At 46.1% G+C, this 21,012-nt stretch overlaps 1 protein-coding gene across 1 annotated transcript in view; it reads left to right on the top strand.

Annotated features, from left to right (window-relative positions):
• The window catches only part of CCDC93 (CCC complex scaffolding subunit CCDC93), a 1,137,947-nt gene that overhangs the window by 76,298 nt on the left and 1,040,637 nt on the right, over positions 1 to 21,012 (top strand). Inside the window, exons 2-3 of the mRNA XM_078682376.1 lie at positions 10,290 to 10,403; positions 11,108 to 11,202. Of these exons, the coding sequence (XP_078538502.1) occupies positions 10,290 to 10,403; positions 11,108 to 11,202 (209 nt within the window). The remainder of the gene's footprint in view (positions 1 to 10,289; positions 10,404 to 11,107; positions 11,203 to 21,012) is intronic.

Genomic DNA, 21,012 nt, shown 5'->3' with positions numbered 1-21,012 from the left:
GCGCAGTTCAGAGGTGTCCGTCTTCCCCTACCTCAATTACTGGTTGTTGAAGGCGGGCTTGCCCCATGCAGTCGTCACTCATCTTCAGACTGCGGCCAACCTCCTGCATTTGCTGGGGTTCTCCATCAATGTGCCAAAGTCGCACCTGAGTCCCTCTCAGAAGCTCCCCTTCATCAGAGCGGTTCTGTATTCAGCGCAGTTTTGGGTTTATCCTCCCGAGCAGCGAGTCCGGGATATTCAGGCTATGATTCCGATCTTTCAGCCTCTGTCCCGGGTTTCAGTCAGAAGGACCCTCCGGCTCCTGGGCCTGATGACCTCCTGCATCCTGCTGGTGCAACATACCAGAGGGCATATGCGAGCTCTGCAGTGGGACCTGAAGTTCCAGTGGGCACAGCATAAGGGCAACCTGTCTGATCATGTCCACATCTCGGAGGGCACTGCACGACAATTGCAGTGGTGGCTCACGAATCGCGATTGGGTCAATGGCAGATCTCTCTCCCTTCCCCAACCGGAGCACACAGTTGTGACGAATGCGTCCCTCCTGGGATGGGGCGGCCACTTGGGAGAGGCAGAGATCAGAGGCCTCTGGTCTCCGGCGGAGTCCCGGCTCGGTTTCAACCTTTTGGAGCTTCGGGCGATACGTCTGGCACTGAAGGCATTCCTTCCCTCTGTCCGGGGAAGTGTGGTGCAGGTGTTCACGGACATCACCACCACCATGTGGTGTTGCAACAAACAGGGCGGGTGGGGTCGTGGACCCTATGTCAGGAGGCTCTGCGCCTCTGGACATGGCTGGAACATCAAGGCATTACCTTGGTGGTTCAACACCTGGCGGGTTCTCTGAACGCCATGGCGGACAAACTCTGCCGCCGGTGCTTAATGGATCACGAATGTCGTCTGAACTCAGACGTGGCGCAAGGTCTCTTTCTGCAGTGGGTATAGCCACCGAAGAGAACGCGCAATGTCATCAGTTCTGCTCGTTGGAATTTCCAAGGCCGCACTCGCTTGTGATGCTTTTCGTCTTCCACATCGGGCAGACCATCACTTTGCCCACCTTCTTTCCGCCTCCGCATCCTTCAAAAGAGGAGAAGAGTCTCCACCGTCTGGACCCTAAACGTGCGCTTTCGTTCTATCTGAAACGCACACAACAGTTCCGGGTGGATGACCAGCTCTTTGTTGGCTACGTGGTTGCCAAAAAAGGTCGGGCCATGCACAAATGAACCGTCAACTCGGTGGGTCATTCTGTGCATCAAAGCATGCTACTTGTTGGCTAAGAAGGAGCCTACTGTGCGACTGCATGCCCATTCTACCAGGGCAACGGCAGCCACTACTGCCTTGGGAAGCGACGTTCCCTTGCAGGACATTTGTCAGATAGCTACTTGGGCCTCGCTGCTCACGTTTACCAAGCATTAATGCCTTGACAGCCAAGTCCCGAGAGACGGCCTCTTTGGCCGTTCTGTTCATCGTGACTTTCTGGTGTAATCTTGTTCGCAGACCCATCACCGGGGTAGGTATTGCTGGGGTATTTATTCTAAGGTAAGGAACCGATCACTAATGTGTCTCTTCAGATCCACAAGTTACTACTTGTGCAACAATATATCTGAAGAGACATTAGTTAGTGATAGATTCTTTACCGCCCCACCCATCCTCCCCATTCTGCGAACTGATTTCTAGGGTTAAGGTCTTCCCTTTCAGGGCCCTAGTTTCATGGCACCAGTGGTCAGTTTCTTGCATGGCTCTGCGTTTCTGGCGCAGAAAGTTGTGTACAGAACTGACGTCAGCAAGCATGGGTGGCGCCTAAGTAGTCTCCATGATTTCATCTTGGCGCTTACAACGCCAGTGACGGACACGGAGCCGCACAACGCCAACTACCGATGCACAGGGGTACTGCTGATGGAAAAACCTTTGCTTTAGGGTTATGGTGGTGTTTTATTTTCCAGCAGTCCACCTTTGTGAAATCAAAGAGGCTTGGAACAAGACCTTTCTAAAAGAAATATGTTGACCACCACGTTTAAGACTAGATATGGGCCAATAGGACCATGAGAGTATGAAAAGGACATAGTTGCACTTCATATCTCTCCCCCTCTGCCTCTCTCCCTCTGCCTCTCCCTCTCCCTCTCCTCCCTCTCCCCCTCCCTCTCTCTCCCCCCTCTCCCCCCCCTCTCTCTCCCCCCTCTCATATACATATATATATACATAATCAAGAGATATGAATTGCAACTACGTCCTTTTCATACTCACATGCTCCTATTGGCACTCATTTAGTCTTAGACCTAGTACTCTATATATTTCTTTTAGAAATGTCTTGTATGTGTGTGTGTGTATATGTATGTATAAGTTTATCTATTTATATATATTTTAAAAAGATGTTGTAGTTAAGAAAACATTATTTATTCTTTGTATACAACCCCGCATAAGCTAGACAAACATTGAAAATTCTAAATATATAGTTATACCTTTAATTTATAATTTATGCACCACCTTCAAATTACTATAACTCGTGCACCTACGTATCCAATGTTACTCGTTAACTACATTAACTAGAACTTCACATTTTCACTATGCACTGTTATCACAAAATATGTAATTTGAAATGCTAAAAGTGCTAGTACTGCTGAAGACAAATGTTGCCATGTGAGACACTGCACTGATTCCGACCAGCCGTCAATTTCTGAGTGAGGTTGCATCTCGGCTGCCCAGTCCCAGAGCCATTGGTGCAGAAGCAGGACCTCTCCACATGCCTATCATACTCTCTCAGAACTGCTTCTACGGAATGCAGGTAACCATAGGGCCAAAACATGTGGGTAGGACAATAGAATGAGGAAGCTGGAAAAAAAGGCAAACTTTAGACTTTAACCGGGGAACTTGAATTGAATAAATCAATCTGAACTGTGATGTACCGCTACACTGTGAGGTATTTTGAGTAAACGGCACCTGTGCCTAATTAATGCCTCGTCCCATGTTAAACAACAGGGGTTGTAGACACCAGGAAACACCCTTAGTGGAGGAAGGGTGTTAAAAGTGTGCAGCGCCTGACTGAACATCACAATCAGGAATACAAACCTGTATCTGAGACCCCTAATTGTACTGTGTAGTATTAAGTTGAACAGTGTGATGAAAGTATTTTCTTTGAAGCAAAAGACTTATTAGACTGAGAGTAAAGTGCAGAAAATGTGTACTTGGCCCTGTTTGAAGAGTCATAGTAGGACAGACACAAGGACACCAGTAACAAACCATCTCAACCACCACAGTTGAGGCCCAGTGACCCTGGTCTGCCTCATGTCCCCCGGAATACCTTGTGGCCCCTTATTATAAAATGTCTTTAAAAGACTAACTTGAATTACAAAGGAAATAGCTTTTTACTGTCATACGAGTAATGCGTGGGCAGGACAAGATCTTAGAATAGCAGAATGTATCCAGGTGCAATGAGTGAGAGGAGTATGAATCTCCATAGCCTAGATTAACCGAAAGCATGTAGGTACAGTAGCCAAGTAGGTGGACATTGGGAAAGTGAGAGAAGGAGTGAAGTCAAAACAATGTTGTAGTAGCAATGCTAAACGCAAACCCGGGAATGTTGATGAGATGTAAACAGGACAAAGTGTCAGGAAGCGAGCGATGAGTGAACAATTAAAATTCTTTCATGATCAATAGAAAAAAAAGGTCCAGTCAAATACAAAATGTTGTAGGTTAACACTGATTCAATGTAAGTTATCTACAGAGTTTAGGATCCCTCCAAACAACTACTCTCACCCTTTTTGGGGTGTAAAAAGCAAATTGGTCCTGTGATACAGTGGTCAAGGCACCTGGTGAATTCTCTCCAAACTAATAGGGCAAAGTGTTACAGGAAGTGAAATGACCATGATGAGCACCCTGACTAGAGCCATTTCAGACTGCTTTTAATGCTTTTATGGAACAATTCTGTTTATTGAAGCCTGATAAGGACAATACACAGCTGTGCGCCTACAACCAAAGGCTGCCAGCTGTAAGTAAACCACATAGCTCTCAAAACACAGCTTTCTGCTAGCAACACTTGGGCTGGCAGCGTAAATCAGGCAATTTTAAAGAAACAAAAACAACCCAATAAACAACCCCCCAGTCTCCGTGGGAAAGCAGTTATATGGTCGATAATGTTGGCCTCGCACTTTAGTGCTGTGTAGGAGGGGGATAGTAGAAGAATACCTGAAAGTGCCTAATCAGTAGTCGCTTTCTCATGAGGGATCAAGCGGAGCAGCGGTATGTAGGCCGGGCATGTCGGCTCCTGGCACTCAGAGGAGAGAATTTGAATAAATGTTGCCATCCGGGTAAGAGGTGCCTTCGGGACCGTGGACAAGCACAGTTTCTCCATCCCCAGGATGAACCACAGTTTGTGTAGCCGGGAGATGTGAATGGGAGCCTCCTTGGTACCCCAAAGTGATAGAATCACCTGCTGAGCCGCCCCAAAGCTAGGGCCATTTGCATCCCCGGTTGGAGTATAGAGGATGGGTCAGGGGGTTTGGAAGTCCAAGAATAGTGTATGCTTGGAATGGAAGTATTAAAGACCGAGTCAATGTTGGTTAGTTCTTGATCCCAGTAACCGGCGAGTATTGGGCAGTGCCATAGAAGGTCCCAGTGTCCCCTCATCTCTGCCAGCATTCCTTTGTGCTCCCCATGTTCCATGCATGGAGTCGCGCCAAGGTCAGATACCAATCAGAGACAATTATATAGGCAATTTTAGTACTGGCCATGTTATTTGCTGTATAATGTGCTCTGTAGTAAATATCCTCCCACTCGTTAGTAGTAAGGGCTCTTACCAACTCTGGCTCCCATCTTATCAGCCTCTCGGACTTCACCAAGAAAGACTCCCTACCCAGCAGGGCATACAATTCAGTTATGAGGCGTTTATCATCACTCTTAAGAAATATCAATTTCTCAAAAGGAGTCATGGGTCGCCCTGCGTCTTGCCTGTTCTCTGCGGTCATCACCCTATGTCACAGTTGTAGCTATTGTATGCGGTCGGAGTCTGCAAAAGAATAGTTGTTTTTGAACCTTTCAAATGGAATAAACCCTTATAGATCAAAGATGGAACTGCTGCTTTTGCTGCCCCACTTAAGCCATCGCCAGAACATCTCTTGGTCCATCCCAGGGGTGAAGTCTGGCTTGGCCAGGATCGGGATCGTCGGTGAGGGGAAGGTCGTGAGACATGCCCTGAGTGAAACAGCGTCCCCCACATTGAGAGAAGAGCTCATCCCTGGAGAGGAGTAGAGACCACAAGTCCTTAGTCCGCGGGGTTGCCAGACTTCTTTCCAAATGTTGGAACCAGCGACCGATTGCCCCATAAAGAACCAATGTTTTTCAGAGAGCAGGTGATTCCACTCTTCCAGAAACCTAAGTTAAATGGCCTGTTAGTATCGGAGTATCAAAGGAACCGCAAGTCCCCCCTCACATTTCAAGCGGTAAAGCACTTGTTGGAGAAGACAAGGTTTTCTATTGTCCCACAAAAATCTGTTACTGCCAAATTGAAGGAAACAAAGAGTATTGCGTGGGGTGGTCAGTGGTAGCGTCTGGAACAGGTCAGTTATACGGAGTATGATTGTCATTTTAACCACCATAATCCGACCAATCCAAGAGAGGCGAAGACTACTCCATGTGGACAGATCCTATCCCTTGAGAGGTAAGGGCAAAGTAATTGGTGGCTAAAATCTTGGGGAGAGGCCGTGCTAGCTTAATACACAAGTAGGACAAGCAGTCCTTCGCCCATTCGAAGGGAAACATGGAGCACAGAGGGAGTGACTGAGCGGTTCAGAATCTGGGATTTATGCAAGTTTACTTTGAATCCCAAGGTCTTTCCAAAGGTTCAAAGCTCTGATACCAGAGCAGGAAGTGAGGACATTGGGTCGGTGATCCACAGAATGACACCATCAATATACAGGCTGACGAGGTGCTGATGTCTCCCCAAAGGGGATCCCAGTGATGACTGGGTTGCTTCTCAACCGTTGTGCCAGAGGCTCCAGGTAAAGAGCAAAAAAAAGAGGACAAGGGGCATCCCTGACATGTGCCCATGTTGTATAGGAAAGGTAGGGGGCGAAAAACCGTTAACCTTCACTGAATCTCAGGGGACTATAGAGGCATTTGAACCACCTGCAGAATTTCTCTCCTAGGTAACATTTTCAAGTGTCTCAAAGAGTTAGGGCCAGTGGACACGATCGAAGGCTTTCTCAGCGAAGACGAAAAGAAGCAGAACCTCCTTCCATGACATATTGAGTTTATCCAGAAAGTGCAGAAGACGTTTGGTGTTATTGCCACACTGGTGCGCTGGTATGCATCCCGGCTGATCGGGCTCTATCAGGCCTGGCATGAGTGGGTTCAGGCGGTGTGCTAGGACACTGGTGAACAATTTAGCATCTATGTTCAAGAGTGAGATGGGTCTATACGACCCACAGAGGGCTGGATCCTTGCCTGGCTTCGGAATAACCAAGATAGCAGTTTTCAACATGGAGTTTGTGAGGGAGTCGATTCAGCAGAGGAGTTGAAGAGATGAGCAAGCAGGGGAGCTAGTTCATGGAAGAAGATTTTATACAATTGTGTACTAAAACCTTTGGGCCCTGGTGATTTCATTGGCTTTAGGCGAGCGACAGCCAAGATCACCTCCTCTATTCATATGGCTTATTCCAGAGCCTCATCCTCCAGTTCTGGAAGCGAAGTAAGGGCAACCTCACAAAGACAGCTCGAAGGGTCTCCATCAGAAGCAGAGTACAAGGAACCATAAAAGGCCTGAAAGGCCAATGCTATCTATGTGTCTGTGCAGACCTCAATAGAGTGCCCGGTGAGTATCGCCTTCACAGCTCCAGAATGAATTTTACTCCTGAGACTAAACGCAAGCATGCACCCATAGTGGTTACTCCAGAGATAAAATGAGTGCTTAAAGCGTATCATAGCATATTACGCCCTGTTGTCAAGATGTTTTAAAAGGAGCTGTGCTTTTATAAGTTCGCGCCATACTCTGGGGGCTCGGTCCATTTGTGGATGGCCTCGAGTTCCATGACTGTTTTCTCCACGTGCTGTCGTTTGTTACGATGTCTACTGTTCTCCGCTGTGGAGCCCCTATGAATCCCCCTCCCCCCCCTCCCAACCAGCTTCAAGGCTTCCCAGATCAACGCTTGGGATGTCTCTTCAGTGTTGTTAGCGTGGAGATAGTTTACAATCACCTTTCGGAGAGAGTCGATCATACTGGGGCACTGTAAGAGGGAGTCTCTAAGGCACTAGCATGACATCCAAGGCTGGGTGATGTCCAATCTGAGATACAGAAAGAGTGGGGCATGGTCAGAGAGTGACCAAGGGGCAATGTCCCTTTCTAAAATAAGGGGCAGTAGGGTTGGAGTCGCAAGTACATTTTCAATGTGTGCATATGTTTTGTGCATGGTTGAGTAAAGCAGGAAATCTCGGACAGATGGATGCAGCTACACGTCCTGCAGTCCGCTGTCTGCTATCCACTGCATCCTGGCTGCAGAGAAGGCGCCTGTTTGTTTGGAGCCCTGCTCTCAGTGTTCCATATCAGTGTCCATTACCAAGTGTATGTCCCCCCAGTCAGGATATCGGCATCAGGAGACTGGAGTACGAGCACCAGGGAGCTAGTAATAAAAGATTCCTGGTACTCGTTAAGGCCATATACGTTTACCAGGGGGAAATGGAAGTTGCCCAATTTAAGCTTGACTGCTAGGAGGTGGACCCTAACCTCTGTGACTGTGGATAGTATTTCACTCTTGAACCATTGTAAAAAGAGAATGCCCCTCCCCTTTTTTAGTAGGCCCCGAAGACCAGAGTGGGTGTGGGAACCAACGGGATTGCATTCCGGGGACATCTTTAGAGAGTTGGTGGGTCTCTTGTAGGAGGCATATGCCACTACCTGATTGTTCTAACAATGAGAGAATGTCAGGCTGTTTAGGGGATTGTTTAGACCCCTTACATTGAAACTAATTACTTTAAAATCCTGGAAAAATGGGCAGGGAGGGAGAAAGCCATTTAGACTCCTTCACCCAAATGTCAAGGCATGTAACAAGGAAACATCCCTGGCAGAGGTAACCCAAAAGGTGCATAGTGAAGCACCCGAAATTGACCAGATACGTAGGAGTAAACTCCATGGAAAACAACCCCTAAAACCCAGCTGGAGTAACTTAGAAAACAATACAATAAGAGTCCATCATGGAAAGGAGTAGTTCGTTGAGCACTGACCAGACAGATAGGGACATGATCAGCCAGGATATCAAAGATAGGAAATGTCTGTGGCGAGGGGAAATTGCGGCTCTCGAGCATAACCCAAGGATGTCCCATCCATTCCACCCTCCTAGCCCCCGCCGTAGAGAACAAGACAGTACGCATGAGTCCCCTTGCCCTCAAGGTGCTTCAAGTTTGTCAGAATCTCCTGCCAGTGTCTTTCGCACGGATTGTCTCTCCAGTGCCATAGTCTCTGGGTCAGGTCACGTGCTAGAAAGCTTGATCACAGACCATTGCCAACAGGAGCACTTACCTGCTGTTCGACCCTTGGGCCTCGGCTGACGTTCATCTGTCGAAAGGTCAGCAATACCAAGCACTCTGGAGGCCTGTGAGAAATCAGATTTGGTGGAGCTTGCTCTCATATTGAAAGATAAACCATAAGGTGTGGTCAGAGGAGTACAATGCCAGCATCCCTTAGATGAGCAGTGATAGGGTAGAATTCTCGGCTCTTCTGCAGAGTAAAGGATGCAAGGTCTTTGGTATTACACAGGCATAGGTCCTCTGAACGGAATTGGGTGGGTCTCTCGTGCTCAGTGCAGGATATTCTCCTTCAGTTGAAAATCGTGGATACCCACTAAAATGTCTGAAGGAGGGGCTTTCACCAGTTTCAGTGGATCTACACGGTGTGCCGGATTTAGCTTTATGTCTTTGTTTGCCGAGGTCCCCAAGACGGGTCAAAAGAGAGCCCCAATATACTCTCCTAGATCTGCACCCTCTGCAGTCATCAGAACCCCTGTGATGCTTATATTGTGACATTGTGAGCAGTTCTCCAAGTTCTCAGCGTGGGCTTGTAGGTCGATCTGTTGTTCCTTGAGCCGGAGAACCTCCTACTGCAGCCACTCTACCTCTTCAGCCTGCCCGGACTCCGGGTCCTCCAGCAGGAAGTAGGTGCCAGCAAGTCAAAAGTCCTATGCAGCCCGGGCGATTGGGGTCCGCCTGTGGGTGACTCCCAGTCTCTGCCTGAGGAAAGCAAAGCTGCCCAAGAATCAGTCACATAAGAAGCAGATGGGGACCCTCGAATAGGGGGCCTGTTGAGGGGAGGGCAGACTGCTCAGAGGTGTCTGGTCTTCCAGGATATCGAGGTGTACGGCGACACTGCACTTGCACCCAACGAGGCTGGCCCAGATAGGCCCAACGGCATGCTGTCCTTTAGAACAGTTCTCGGGGAGGGGGTGCACTCCGTTATTCCTCCTGCCCCTATCTGGGTTGACAAGTCATTGCGGGTGCCTGGGTCCCCTGCTGCAATTCAGGTCCGGAGGCCACCCACCTCCCAATGATAGTCGATGACGGGTGGGTAGTTTGCAGCAGGTTCAGCTTGCTGTGTCCTTTGGCACTGCTCAAGGAGCACATTCTCCACTGGGTATAATGGGCTGCAGGGTTGCACCTCCTTGAAGGCCGGGCGTGAGCAGGTTGCAGCACCTTATTGCGGGCCGGCCACCGCCATCGTGCCGCCGAGCGGGCCTTCGCCACCTGCAGTGGTCAGCCGGGGGATCAAACGCCTACGTCCGACGGATTCGGCTGCTACCTTCGTGTTGTCTCCTGGTAGCTTCTGTCTGACGGTGAAGATTAGGGTTGGCAGGAAGGATGCATTACGAGGCTAATTCAGTGTCGGAGACAGAGAGACAGAGAGACCGAGAAACACATCCCAGCCGTCTGCCATCTTGTCCATGCCCCGCTTTTATTATCTCTCTGAAGTACAAAATAATAATAAAATAAGATTTGAGAGCCAGGTCCGTTCACAAGATTACTAACTTTATTTACAGCAGTAACGTCTGTTGTTAATCTTTTAACTTGTGTTGGTCCCTTGAAATATTCAGCCAAAATCAGATTAGCAGTTAGGCTAGGAGATGGTTTTCTAGTTTGTGTTTCACTTCAAATCTTTAGCTGTGTAATAAAAACATATTTACTTTATGGTGGTAATCTCTTGTCTTCTGAAGAATCTGGTCTGCAAACACCACAGCACTGCTCCGGATTGAGTTTATTCATGCATGAATATTGTTTTTGTCATGGTTATAGTCCCACAATTTTCTTTTGCATTGCAGGTTGAAACCAGAGAAGATGAAGAGCAGCACATTAAACTGGCAGAAATACTGGAGTTGCTGGTGGCAGCTGGATACTTTCGGGCTAGAATAAAAGGCCTATCGCCTTTTGACAAGGTGAGTGCATGCAGTCTTACAAAGTTGCATGAATGTGGCTGTTTGTATGAGGTTTAGGCCTGGGTGGTAAATTCCGTTCTGCTCGAGGAATTTGGGTAATTTCGCTTTCCGCAGAGAACGCAAAATTGCCCAAAATTCTGCGTTCCGCAATTTCGCTGATTTGTTTGCTTGTTCATGTTCTCAAATGCGTGTTCGCGAGATATTTCCCCCCGAGCACGCAAACAGTGATTGCGAACAGTAAAAAAGCATCGGAACAAGCAATTCTGCGTGTTCGCGGAATTTCTGCGTTTGCACTGAGATTTTTTACTGTTTCGCGGAGATTTGCATAACGCGATTACGCAAATTCCGCCCACCCCTAATGAGGTTGTATACAATTAGTTCTTGGCTGGAATGGACCTTGGGGAGAATAGCAGGGAGGAGTAAGTGTTGGTTAAACTAGAGCCCTTGGATGACCTCTGGATTGATCAGACAATGGTAATGGTCTCGTTGGTCCTATGTGCTTTTACTTTGTCTGCATTTCAAAATTTTCGAAAAAAATTTCTTAGCATCTCCACATAACATATGGGTTGCTGATAGTTTGATAAATTGAGTGCAGACGTTGTGTGTCCATTGATGATCATTAAAGTACATTTCAAAGTGATCTATATTAAGCTGTAGAAATTAAGACTCGGCAGTGCAAGTTATTTTTTGATTTTATTTTCCAGGTGGTGGGTGGCATGACTTGGTGTATAACAACCTGCAACTTTGATATAGATGTTGACTTACTATTTCAAGAAAACTCTACAATTGGTCAAAAAATGTAAGTAGAATACCAAACCTATCTTACTATCAGCATAGACAAATGTGTGTTTTGCAACAGAACATGTCCTTTTGAGGAATTTTAACAACGCTGTTTCTTGGTAACACCACGCTGTCTTGGCAAAATGTATATGTTCAAAATATCCTTGCAAAAATTGCACCTTTTTGGTTGCTTTTGATGTGTTAAAAAGAAAAATCATTCTGCAAATTGAGACGTACAGTAGAGGTTAGGAAAAACTGTACATTTTATAGCAAACCAACATGATGCATGAGTGGTGTGGCTCACTGGTTAGAGGCGGCAGACCCGTAAGCAGAGGACGGCCCGGGACCAGGGTTCGATTCCCGACACGGCAGGGTCGTGGACCAGGGTCAGCGGGCTCGATAATTCTCGCCTCGGTGCCTACTCTAGTCAGGGACCACACTCGGCAACTCTGGGCATTAGCTTGCCTCATCTTCACAACGGCCCCCCAGACCGCCGGGGATACTTGGTCGCACCTTAGAGATACCCATTAGGGACCATCTCTCAGGGTGAGCCAGGACGGGTTCCCCAGCGGTCGAAGCGCAGAGATACTCCTCCCGGAGTTGATTCTAGCGCTATATAAACCCACAATTAAATTAAATTAAATTCATTTAGTTGTTTTAGAATGATCTGTCTTCTAACATATGACCAATTTGTAGCATTGATGATATAGATAACATCATCTTCGGGAAGTCCAAACCTCATTATAGACGAAATACAGACAGGACCTAAGTGAACCAGTTGTTAATAAATCATATACTCGACAGGGTCAAACTGCTCTCATAGGGGCTATTTTTAGGTGTGGACGGAGGGGTGGTTGTCCCATTGGACAAGGGAAGAGGTGTGGCGCTGCTGCTAGGGTGACTGACTCCGGAATCTGGGGATTACAGTTCGATCCCTGGCACTGGCGGCAGATTAGCCCAGCACCATGTGACTCTGGGCAATAGCTCGCTTAATCTTCCCAACGGCCCCCATCGCCTAGAGACCCTTACGGGTGATTGTGCGCTTTACAAATGTGGATTATTATTATTATTATTATTGGTTTGCTGAAGAGAAAGTAAGTGCTCTTTGGGAATCCTTGTCTGAGGACTTTTTTGTGAGTGTAGATAAGTTAAAATCGTGTCTCAGCTGTAGTCTCAGGGCACTTCAGTTCTGTGCTCCCAAGGTCCGACTTAAAAAAATCTAATATTCGTAAGTTTAAAAGCGATGTGTGTGAGTAGATTGGCCTTGTTCAATCTTTGGCTGTCTCTGGGAGATCAGTTTAAGAATAGAGATTGTAAGTATATGGGTACATAACGCCCATGCTTTGAAAGTTGTACAGGGACATGTGAAATGCATTGTCTGTTCCACTGTTAGCAGTCTGTGAGGCAAATTAATATGGTAATATTTTTTAAAGATGAGGTGAAATCTGGCTTTTGAATGTTGTAGCCTCTAAAGTTTCAGGATATCCTTTTTGGGGCTCCAGCATAGGCATCGTTACAATAGTCCAATCTGGATAAACAAACAGTGGTCTGGCAAGTTTGATGTTATGTGGCAGCTAAAACAATGAGACTTTTTGCAGCAGCACCATACGAATGGTATTATTTTTACCCACTTTTGAAACTTTGTGGCCAATGGAAATTTAAACATCAAAACATATTTAGGGCTTATTAGAATTGAAATGGTTTCTATTTCCTTAGACCGATCAATTGGCAGGCTGTCACTTTAGAGATCTCCAACTTTTGCCCTTGTACCATCTAGGGAAAGGTAACAATGCTGCCCCTAGTGTATCGTGTTGGAAGCAGGCAGTATTCCGTTTCAGTCTTTATTGCCCTTTCACGAACAACAAATTGAAATAGAGTAAATCAGCAAGAATAATAAAGAAATAAAATAAACATCAGTGTAGGTGTAGCAAGTTTAGTTTCAAGCAAAAAGTGCCATTGAAATTTTTGTAAGAGACGGAGGGTAAAGGAAGGGGCAAAATGGTTGGCAGCTGAGATATATAATGGCCTTTCATGAACACAACATTCAAATAGAGAAAATCAGAAAAATAAATAAATAAAAGAAACATCAGTGTACGTACATCAAGTTTACTCTGAAGCACAGAGTGCTAGAAAAACTTTGTAAAAGTGGTGGAGGGTTTTGGAAGGGGGAATGTATTTAGGGAGTGGGATAAATAATGCACAGCTTGCATTACCGGGTAGATGTATGTGTGCAGATCAGAAATAGTGAATTACTCTGGGGGTTGCAGAGTGTGCCAGGCTGCTATTGGCGTTTTGGCTATCAGCCTGTGATTTCTGATAGTTCCGTTAAAGTCGCCAGGCTTCTTAATGGAATCACCCCATTTGAAATATGGTTGATTCCTTTATTTATCTTCAGCGGTATGCCATTGTGGATTTGGTTAGTCGTATCCTCACTACTTTATTAGATGCTTGATAGTGCTCGTCCAAACTCAGTGAAACACTCTGCGCAGACTGCACACAAGATTGCAGTCTCTTGGCTAGTGATGTATTGAGGGGAAAGCGAGTTGTAGTGATTTATGACACATAATGTATTCTGAGTAGTTGTTGAATTTGGGGTGCAGCAGATGGTAGAATCCTTTTAGGCCTTAACATATCTGGCCATAGTATACTTTTTTTAATTTGATGATGGCTTGGTTCCTTTCTGTATTTGCTGCTTGAGTCGCCATCTTGGACAAGTTTACATCTCACCTTTACTTGTGTAGTGCTGGATGCTGTATTAAATTATTTTCCCAATTCAAATGGGTGAGCCTTTTGTAAGTATGCCATGAGAGGAATAGTGAACTGCAATGCATCTTTCCCTGATTTATTAATAAGATAGCTGGTGTTATAAAACCTTTTTTTAATGAGACTAAAATAGAGTTGCATTACCAGCACTGACTTTGTTAGACTTGTGTCCAAGATTGACTATCATTGGGGCCTTTGCCATCTCCCACGTGCGAGTAAGTACAGCGCGTGGGGCACCCTCACATTGTAAATTCTAAGCCCATTGAGATTCACTCTAATGCATAATATTTTATGTGTGATACCCGTAGGACTAACCAGGCGTTCCTAATCAACACTACCAGATGACATTTGTATAAGTTGTTACCTGTAAGGATACACCATAGATCGAGGTTAGAGACCATTAGTTGAGTGTAAATACATTATGAGAAGGAGACAAAAAGAGAGAGACACGGTCTGTATTAAGTCTTGTAGCAGGAAAACATTAATTTCAGACCACAATATATTTCCTTAATGCAAGTGTAATCAAAAAGGTACACACATAGTACTTGTGATAAGGTGAATGGCACAAGTGAGACATGTAGTAAGATAACAGTGAAAAGGCATAATTAAAATTGCTACATAACATGAGCAATAAGACTACAATTAGTGTAAAGCATGTTAGGAGCCAAAGGGGAGCCGTAAGTATGCTGTACTTTGTCAACGGCGTTTCGACCTGTGTGATTTCAGGTAATCATCCGTATCGTTTGAAATTGCTGGTGTGTGGGCTCGTCCGTAATGGGTCTTGGGATCAAGTGGTCTATTCGGGCAAATTGAGGCACCCAGGTAGTAGTGGGTCATAAGTTCAAGCAAGACATGTAGCAATGGTACATGGAGGGGATCCAAGATATGCCAAGAACCAACGCAACTGTAAGGAACTTGTTACCAGATTTTAATTTTCATTTGCAATTCGGTATTTGGAATGGGTGTGTTTTAGGTGTTCCTTTCAAATACCGAATTGGTATGGTATGTATCATTATTTTATGACTAAATTCTGGTTGCAAAACAGTAATACTTTGCCATCATTTTAAAAGTGGTGGTAACTCATTCGCAAATGTGAAGGGGTCACAATCGCAAATGTGAAGGGGGCCTACTGACTTTGTCATGGTATTACATTAATATACAAGGCAGACCTATTGGAATTGTGAAAGGCTCACAAGTTTAATATACATAAGGCAGGCATATTAGCTTTGTCAGTGTCACCACATTAATAGCAATGCCCATGTGTTAAACTTTAGCAATATACAAACATTGAAACCAACAGAAACAATAACCATACTCATATGCCGTCAGTATATATGTAAGCATGTCAGTGTTCCATAACAACATTTTTAGTAAAGCATTGGTATTCAAAGCACCTTTAATGTGTCAGATTTTTTGGGTGGTCTTCACGCCACATTATGCAACCATAGACCAATCCCCTAGATGTCCCGAACACGAGCGAGCCAAGGATGAAATTCTCCAGTTACGGGAATACTTTAAAACAGTGATCATTCTCTACCCACTAATTTGTGGCTGTCTCTTCAAGAGAATGGCAGTCTTTTAGGTGCATAAAAATGAATCTATTATTGATTGGGCCCTGGAAGAATTGCACTGTAGGTTAGGCGTCACACTGGATCTGGACAAATTTTTTCGTAGCATGACCCTTGCACATCGCTAGGTGGAGTCGGTCGACTCTGCGTCCGTCGTCGGCGTCGTAGTCACCGGGATGACATTGGGGTGTCTACTTAGACGCTGCCTCTGGGCCCTGGCATCAGTTCTTCCTTTTCCGCACCAGCCAATGCAGATCCGGAGAGAGTCTGCCCTTAGTCATTTTTTGACTAACTCTTTTTCGACTTTTGATGATTTCTTTTTAGGTCTCGCCTGTCGATGCGCATGCGCATCGAGCTTGCGAGACTATTGGGGCTTAAACAGTCTTTAACCAACTTGCAAGGAATCGTGGCGATTCCTTGCAGTGCCCGTGAAATTCAAGCTTAATGCGCATGTGCATTGAGCTTAAAAGCGCGTGCACATGCCCCCAGCCGCCTGCTTGCATGTATTTTCCCTCAGCCGCACTCCTCCCACACCCCCGCTCCGCCCCCTCCCCTGCCTGCCGTGTCGCGTTTCTTCAGTTCCCTTAGCCGCACTCCATGCCCCTGCTGCTTTCACACCCTCATGCCGCTCTCCCCGCTCCGCCCCCTCCCCTGCCCGCAGTGTCGCATTCATCCCCCCTCCCCTTCTCTGCCTTCCCTCCGTCTTCCCTCCCACAGGCAACAAGAGGCTAGTTCACGACGCGCGTCCACATCACAGCCATCAGCCTCCCTCCCGCGGGCAGCTTGGCCTCAGGTATTCACCCCAGCGCGACTTCTCCTCCCCCCTAATTACATGCCTGCTGTTTACTTCTTTCACGGCAGCTCTCTCGCACATCAAAGGCTGCCCCCCACGCCTCGCAACAGACTTCATTGGAATGCGCTCCATGCATTCTCCCCTCCCTTTCAGCCTCTTTCCCAGCTCCAAGCCGGACCCTCCTTTCTCACCTCCTCTTTCTTTATTTACAGGGAGAACTTGTATTTTTCCCCGAGGCAACCAGTTCTGACACACACCAACTTAGAGCTTGACTTGTACTGACGCTGTCACCCCAGCAGACATGCAAGCATCAGACATCCACAAGCATCAGACATATATATTCACCCACTCTGCTTCAGTCACCCACTCTGCTTCAGTCACCCACTCTGCTTCAGTCACCCACTCTGCTTCAGTCACCCACTCTGCTTCAGTCACCCACTCTGCTTCAGTCACCCACTCTGCTTCAGTCACCCACTCTGCTTCAGTCACCCACTCTGCTTCAGTCACCCACTCTGCTTCAGTCACCCACTCTGCTTCAGTCACCCACTCTGCTTCAGTCACCCACTCTGCTTCAGTCACCCACTCTGCTTCATTCACCCACTCTGCTTCATTCACCCACTCTGCTTCATTCACCCACTCTGCTTCATTCACCCACTCTAAATCTTTCACCCACTCTAAATCTTTCACCCACTCTAAATCTTTCACCCACTCTAAATCTTTCACCCACTCTAAATCTTTCACCCACTCTGCACCTTTCACCCACTCATGCATTCACACACCTTCCAATCCTTGCCCTCAAACAGCAAAGGCCTTACTTGCCACAAGCGCAGCACAAGCTTTACACACGCAGTTCAATATTCATCTAGATGTTCGTTTCTATCGACCTACCCGGGGAGCACAGCACCGTAAATAAAACATGTTCACAAGAGGTACATTATTCTGTTAACATATGTAGCATGATGTACCTTAGGCCTTTGACATGGCAGACGTCACAAGTGCAACCCTCGCTCCCCTACACACTTAAACGCACCTGTCAGCACCCGTGCTTCCGGCTGTCTCTGCAGTACTGGGCACAGTTTTGCGAACTGTATTTCATTTCCTTGCGCATTGTACTGAGCCCACAAGCTGTATTTTTGTGCGGCTATGATCCTGGTGTCACCTGGCTCTATCTTGGTGAAGAACATAGACTGAACAGTACAGCAGTGTTTGCATTTAAACTACTTGCTACTCGAATCTGGAATTCGTTTGTGGTCTGGAATTCGTTTGTGGCTAACCTTCAAGGTGGCGTTGAGCTTTCTCATTGGCAGCAGTTCTGCCTTTAGTGATTCTGTGCATGTTGACACTGCATCTCTATTTACCTGTCTGAGCAGACTCCTGACTTGGGTCAAGAGGATGCAATTTTATCAAATCTACTTGTCCAGTTAGGTAGTTTTTGGAGAAATCAACTTGTTCGATTGTCTGCTTCAGTCACCCACTCTGCTTCAGTCACCCACTCTGCTTCAGTCACCCACTCTGCTTCAGTCACCCACTCTGCTTCAGTCACCCACTCTGCTTCAGTCACCCACTCTGCTTCAGTCACCCACTCTGCTTCAGTCACCCACTCTGCTTCAGTCACCCACTCTGCTTCAGTCACCCACTCTGCTTCAGTCACCCACTCTGCTTCAGTCACCCACTCTGCTTCAGTCACCCACTCTGCTTCAGTCACCCACTCTGCTTCAGTCACCCACTCTGCTTCAGTCACCCACTCTGCTTCAGTCACCCACTCTGCTTCAGTCACCCACTCTGCTTCAGTCACCCACTCTGCTTCAGTCACCCACTCTGCTTCAGTCACCCACTCTGCTTCAGTCACCCACTCTGCTTCAGTCACCCACTCTGCTTCAGTCACCCACTCTGCTTCAGTCACCCACTCTGCTTCAGTCACCCACTCTGCTTCAGTCACCCACTCTGCTTCAGTCACCCACTCTGCTTCAGTCACCCACTCTGCTTCAGTCACCCACTCTGCTTCAGTCACCCACTCTGCTTCAGTCACCCACTCTAAATGTTTAACCCACTCTAAATGTTTAACCCACTCTAAATGTTTAACCCACTCTAAATGTTTAACCCACTCTAAATGTTTCACCCACTCTAAATGTTTAACCCACTCTAAATGTTTCACCCACTCTAAATGTTTCACCCACTCTAAATGTTTCACCCACTCTAAATGTTTCACCCACTCTAAATCTTTCGCCCACTCTAAATCTTTCGCCCACTCTAAATCTTTCGCCCACTCTGCACCTTTCGCCCACTCTGTACCTTTCGCCCACTCTGTACCTTTCGCCCACTCTGTACCTTTCGCCCACTCTGTACCTTTCGCCCACTCTGTACCTTTCGCCCACTCTGTACCTTTCGCCCACTCTGTACCTTTCGCCCACTCTGTACCTTTCGCCCACTCTGTACCTTTCGCCCACTCTGTACCTTTCGCCCACTCTGTACCTTTCGCCCACTCTGTACCTTTCACCCACTCTGCTGCTTCATTCACCCACTCTGCTGCTTCATTCACCCACTCTGCTGCTTCATTCACCCACTCTGCTGCTTCATTCACCCACTCTGCTTCATTCACCCACTCTGCTTCATTCACCCACTCTGCTTCATTCACCCACTCTGCTTCATTCACCCACTCTGCTTCATTCACCCATTCTGCTTCAGTCACCCACTCTGCTTCAGTCACCCACTCTGCTTCAGTCACCCACTCTGATTCAGTCACCCACTCTGATTCAGTCACCCAGTCTGCATCTTTCCCCCACTCTGCATCTTTCCCCCAATCTGCTTCAGTCACCCCCTCTGCTTCAGTCACCCCCTCTGCTTCAGTCACCCCCTCTGCTTCAGTCACCCCCTCTGCTTCAGTCACCCCCTCTGCTTCAGTCACCCCCTCTGCTTCAGTCACCCCCTCTGCTTCAGTCACCCACTCTGCTTCAGTCACCCACTCTGCTTCAGTCACCCACTCTGCTTCAGTCACCCACTCTGCTTCAGTCACCCACTCTGCATCATTCACCCACTCTGCATCATTCACCCACTCTGCATCATTCACCCACTCTGCAAATTGATGAATGTTATGCCATTTTCATAGACATAAACAACTTTTAGGACGAAAAAAAAAAAAAGGGGGTCTACGGAGTAGTGCATCAGATACGTTACACACAAAATATACTTCCCAAAAGTGAGCTACAGCATGCAAGGATGTTGATCAGGCTTCAGGCCAAAAAGCAAAAAACATTCGTACAATATTACACCAACAAAACAAAGAGAAATATGTGGCAGGAAGCGAGGACGAGGATGTACAAACACAAAAGTGAAACAGCCAACTTTTGATTGGGGCAATAAACAAGCACTATTCATCCGGGGAATGGGACGGATTAAACACAATGGTCAAGAGTTACACAAAAAGCTGTACGCATATAACAATAGCAGTTATTCACACGGAATTACATCAAATATAAGAAACATATTACGCAACTTGGATTCAGCGCTAACAGCATCAATAAACATTACATAGGTCTCTTAGCTTCACAAAACAAAATGTGATCTACAGCATGCAATGATGTTTATCAGGCTTCAGGTCACAAAACAAAAATTATTCGGACAAGATAACACCAACAAAACAACGAAGAAATATCTGGCAGGAAGCGAGGACGAGGATGTACAAACACAAATGTGAAACAGCCTACTTTTTATTGGGGGAATAAATAAACATTATTCACCCGGGAAATGGGACGGATTAAACACAATTGTCAAGAGTTACACAAAAAGCCGTACGCATATAACACGAGCATTTATTCACACGAAATTACATCCAATATACAAAAAACACTATTCTGACCGATGGTGCCGCAAAATACATACACATACAACACTCACCCTCAAATTCTCAGCCTCATTCACGAACACCTATCATCACACACCCTCACAACACTCACACCCTCACTCATACTAAAACCATCACCCTCAATCACCCTCACACACCAGCACACACCCCCGGACCCTCACATCCACTCACACTAACACCATTCCAAGTCCACCCTCCAACTACAGCCTATAACTACAATACCACCCTACAACTCCACCCTCCAACTCCACACATAAATAGCGTTAGGCAACATTTATTTTAATAAGTAAAAATCGGATTACACACTTGTAGCTATTCAAATATAAAAACGTAATGCATCGCGAGGACAGTGCAGCAATTAATACACAAAAATGCAGAAATAAATTGTAAAATAATTCATTTTTTTGACAAAAAACATAAATGCACACAAAATAGGGAAACATCTGAATACACTGCAATTAATACAACAATTTAAAAGTGGACAAAGCCATCTAAAGGACACAAATTCACAACAGAAAGCACTTACTAAAGTAAGGGAAAATAAACCATTAAACAATGCTGGAATAAAACCAAAACACAAACAAAGTGCGTAATCACAAAAGCACGAGACTTCACAGCCTAATTGCAATTCTTCCAAAACTACAATAAAGTATTCCACTCAAAGTAACCAAAAAATTATAAACAATTAATAAAGGTGGATTCATACGTATACTTGGCCATTAATTAACATACAAAAGTATAAGCTTACACTCCAAAGTATTGCTTTAAAATTTTATAGTACTTACAAAAACATACATAAGGAATTGGTGCTCAAAAGCAGCAAAAACATGTAGGCTTCAAAAT

Source organism: Lissotriton helveticus, chromosome 3_1 (genome assembly GCF_964261635.1).
Source record: "Lissotriton helveticus chromosome 3_1, aLisHel1.1, whole genome shotgun sequence".
Lineage (NCBI taxonomy): Eukaryota > Metazoa > Chordata > Amphibia > Caudata > Salamandridae > Lissotriton > Lissotriton helveticus.
Note: the sequence above shows the minus strand (reverse complement) of the source record. Positions and strands in the feature narration are given on the sequence as shown.